The sequence below is a fragment of the Mus pahari genome, chromosome 1 (genome assembly GCF_900095145.1).
Source record: "Mus pahari chromosome 1, PAHARI_EIJ_v1.1, whole genome shotgun sequence".
In the NCBI taxonomy this organism is placed as follows: Eukaryota; Metazoa; Chordata; class Mammalia; order Rodentia; family Muridae; genus Mus; species Mus pahari.
This window is the reverse complement of record NC_034590.1, coordinates 86,105,812-86,109,185: the sequence shown is the minus strand read 5'-3', so window position 1 is coordinate 86,109,185 and position 3,374 is coordinate 86,105,812. Positions and strand designations below refer to the sequence as shown.

At 39.4% G+C, this 3,374-nt stretch overlaps 1 protein-coding gene across 1 annotated transcript in view; it reads left to right on the top strand.

Moving 5' to 3' along the window:
• Nucleotides 1–3,374, top strand: part of Pik3c2a (phosphatidylinositol-4-phosphate 3-kinase catalytic subunit type 2 alpha) — an 87,985-nt gene that overhangs the window by 68,302 nt on the left and 16,309 nt on the right. The window contains exons 22-23 of the mRNA XM_029535813.1: nucleotides 140–269; nucleotides 2,402–2,545. Of these exons, the coding sequence (XP_029391673.1) occupies nucleotides 140–269; nucleotides 2,402–2,545 (274 nt within the window). The remainder of the gene's footprint in view (nucleotides 1–139; nucleotides 270–2,401; nucleotides 2,546–3,374) is intronic.

The window sequence follows — 3,374 nt, the reverse complement described above, 5'->3', positions numbered from 1 at the left end:
AAAAAAAAAAAAAAAAGGAAACTACAGTACAGCTCTGATAATCTCTTCTCTGTACATTTTCTTCCACATACCCCTCAGATCTTACAGCATGTAACAAGTGCTTGGGGAAAGGTGTAATTTTTCTTTCTTTAATTTCAAGGTTGGTGAAGATCTTCGGCAAGATATGTTAGCTTTACAGATGATAAAGATTATGGATAAAATCTGGCTTAAAGAGGGACTGGATCTGAGGATGGTAATATTCAAATGCCTGTCAACTGGCCGAGATCGAGGTAGGTCTTTTAGTTGGGTTTTTTTTTTTTTTGGGGGGGGGGGGGGGAAAAAGGGTTTCTCTGTATAGCCCTGGCTGTCCTGGAGCTCACTCTGTAGACCAGGCTGGCCTTGAACTCAGAAATCCACCTGCCTCTGCCCCCCATCCCCCACCCCCCAGTGCTGGGATTAAAGGCGTGCACCACCACGCCCAGCTTTTAGTTGAGTCTTGATTTCTTTGTCTCATGAATGTAGTTTACTTTTGAACTTACTTTTGGTTGTATACTTAAAGGTCCTGCTGCAGGCTTATCAGGGTCTCGGTTATTTACATCTATTGTTACTTATTGGTTGGACTATTTATAATTAAGTACTTTTAAAACAACTATAAAGCATTTAATAAAATTACTAGCAAAACAGCTCAGAAGTAGTCCTAATAAACACTTTGTATTAACCAGAAGTGTAGATGAATTGACCCAATAAGGAATTCATTTACTTAAGCCAATTTTGGGTTTATTTCCACAGAATAAATGATAATGGCTTTAGGTTTTTATTTATTTGTTTGTTTGGGGGGAGTTGTTGTTTGTAGATTTTTATTTTGTTACTCAGTTGATCATTCTTTCAATTTTACTTTGACATTTTTGTGTTTACATGTTTGAGGTACAGAGAACAACATTTAAGAGACAGTTCTCAACTGGGTGGTAGTGGAGGCACACACCTGTAATCCCAGCACTTGGGAGGCAGAGGCAGACGATGCAAGCCTAGTCTACAGAGCTAGTTCCAGAGCAGCCAGGGCTATACAGAGAAACCTTGTTACAAACAAACAGAAGAGTTCTTTTTCTTTCTTCTGTGCATTCTAGAGATTGAACTCAGGGGCTCCCATGACAGCATGGCAGGCACTTTTAATCACTGACCCATCTTAATTCAGTCCTCAGTTGAATTCATTATTTGATATATATTACATGTTCATCAAGTGATACTATCATTGTTCTTAATCATGAACGTTCATTGCCGGGCAGTGGTGGCGCATGCACTTGGGAGGCAGAGGCAGGTGGATTTCTGAGTTTGAGGCCAGCCTGGTCTACAGAGTGAGTTCTAGGACAGCCAGGGCTATACAGAGCAACCCTGTCTTGAAAAGCTCGTGCCCCACCCCCCAAAAAAAGAGAGAAAAAAAGAATCATGAACGTTCATTAGGTACCTACCACATGAATAACATATGCACAAAACACTTACAATCATTATATTTTAGATTTTATTTTTAATTTTTTCCAGAGACAGGGTTTCTTTGTGTAGGCCTGGCTGTTTTGGAATTCACTGTATAGACCAGGCTGGCCGTGAACTCAGAAATCCACCTGCCTCTGCCTCTGAGTGAGGGTTAAAAGTGTGCAACTCCAGCTGGGTGTGGTGGCGCATGCCTTTAATCCCAGCACTCGGGAGGCAGAGACAGGCGGATTTCTGAGTTCGAGGCCAGCCTGGTCTACAGAGTGAGTTCCAGGATGGCCAGGGCTATACAGAGAAACCCTGTCTAGAAAAACCAAAAAAAGAAAAAAGAAAAAAAAAGTGCAACTCCACTGCCACCAGACATTTTTGTTTTTATTTTTTGTTATCTTTATTTCATGTATATGGGTTTTTTGTTTTTTTTAAAGAATTATTTGTTTTATGTATATGAGTGTCTTAAGACACACCAGAAGAAGGCATCAGATCCCATTACAGGTGGTTGTGAGCCACAGTGCTGGAAATAGAACTCAAGACCTCTGGAAGAGTAGTCAATGCTCTAAGCCACTGAGCCATCTCTCCGGCCCCATATATGGATGTTTTGCTAGCATGGATGTTTGTGCACCATGTGAGTGCTTAATGCTTGGTGCTTTCAGATGCCACAGGGGACATTAGATCTCACTGGAGTTACATATAGTTGTGACATGTAAGTGCTGACATTTGAACCTGTTTCCTCAGGAAGAGAAGCCAGTAGTGCTCTTAACTGTTGAGCCAACTCTCCAGATCTTGGATGCTTTTAAAAATAAGTTAATTTTGGCTGCTTACATTTTTCAGCATGACCTGTCAGATTTAGTATTTTATTTCAAGGATTAAAAGGTGTAAATATTTTTAAAAACTTAGTGTGGGGACACATTTTTACCTAGCTTTATTTTGTTTGTTAAAGGCATGGTGGAGCTAGTTCCTGCGTCAGATACCCTCAGGAAAATCCAAGTGGAATATGGTGTAACAGGATCCTTTAAAGATAAACCACTTGCTGAGTGGCTGAGGAAATACAATCCTTCTGAAGAAGAATATGAAAAGGTGATCAGTATGTTTCTTTATTCTAAAGAACTATCAGAATATATTATAAAGGCTATTAATGCCTAAGAACTGTTATAATGTTAATATGTCTTAAGGAAGACTTATAGTCACTTTGAATGGAACCTAAGAAGACTCCAGTTTTGTTTTGCTTCTATTAGCTTGTAAAGAATTATGTTTCAGTATGGCATTTTCAAAAAAATTTGCTTTTGTTGTTTGTCTTCTCTATCTTCTTGTCCCTTGTGCTCTCTATTTGAAAGGACCCCAGGTTTAATGTCATTTAGCTGCCTAATTTAGGTACCATTAATGTATAATTTTTATAGTCATTGAAGTGCTATCTATCTGTTGACCTGAGGAAGTAAAGTAAAGTTGTATATTGTGGGTCTTTTAGAGTGGTTTAGTTAGACCACTCCTGTTTTAAAATTATTTTTGGCAAGATCTCTGTACATAGGCCCTGACTGTCCTGGAACTCACTGTATAAACCAGATTGCCCTTGAACTCAAAAAGTTCTTCCTTCCTCTGTCCCCCTAGAGCTGGAATTAAAGGCCACCACATTAATTCTTTATAGTCTTGGGAAGCAGTATGGCAGAAGATGGTATTTCTTCATTTTAATATTTCTGATAAAATGATGGCCCAAAGGGATTGTTGAACAGCATGCACTAAATACCTTCTTTCCATTTGACTAAGAAGGGATGCAGCAAAGTGGAGTCCCGTTGCCTGTGTTGAATTCTGGCACTCCCACCTGCAATTACATGATCTTTTTTTTTTTTTTTTTTTTTTGGATTTTCGAGACAGGGTTTCTCTGTGTAGCTCTGGCTGTCCTGGAACTCACTTTGTAG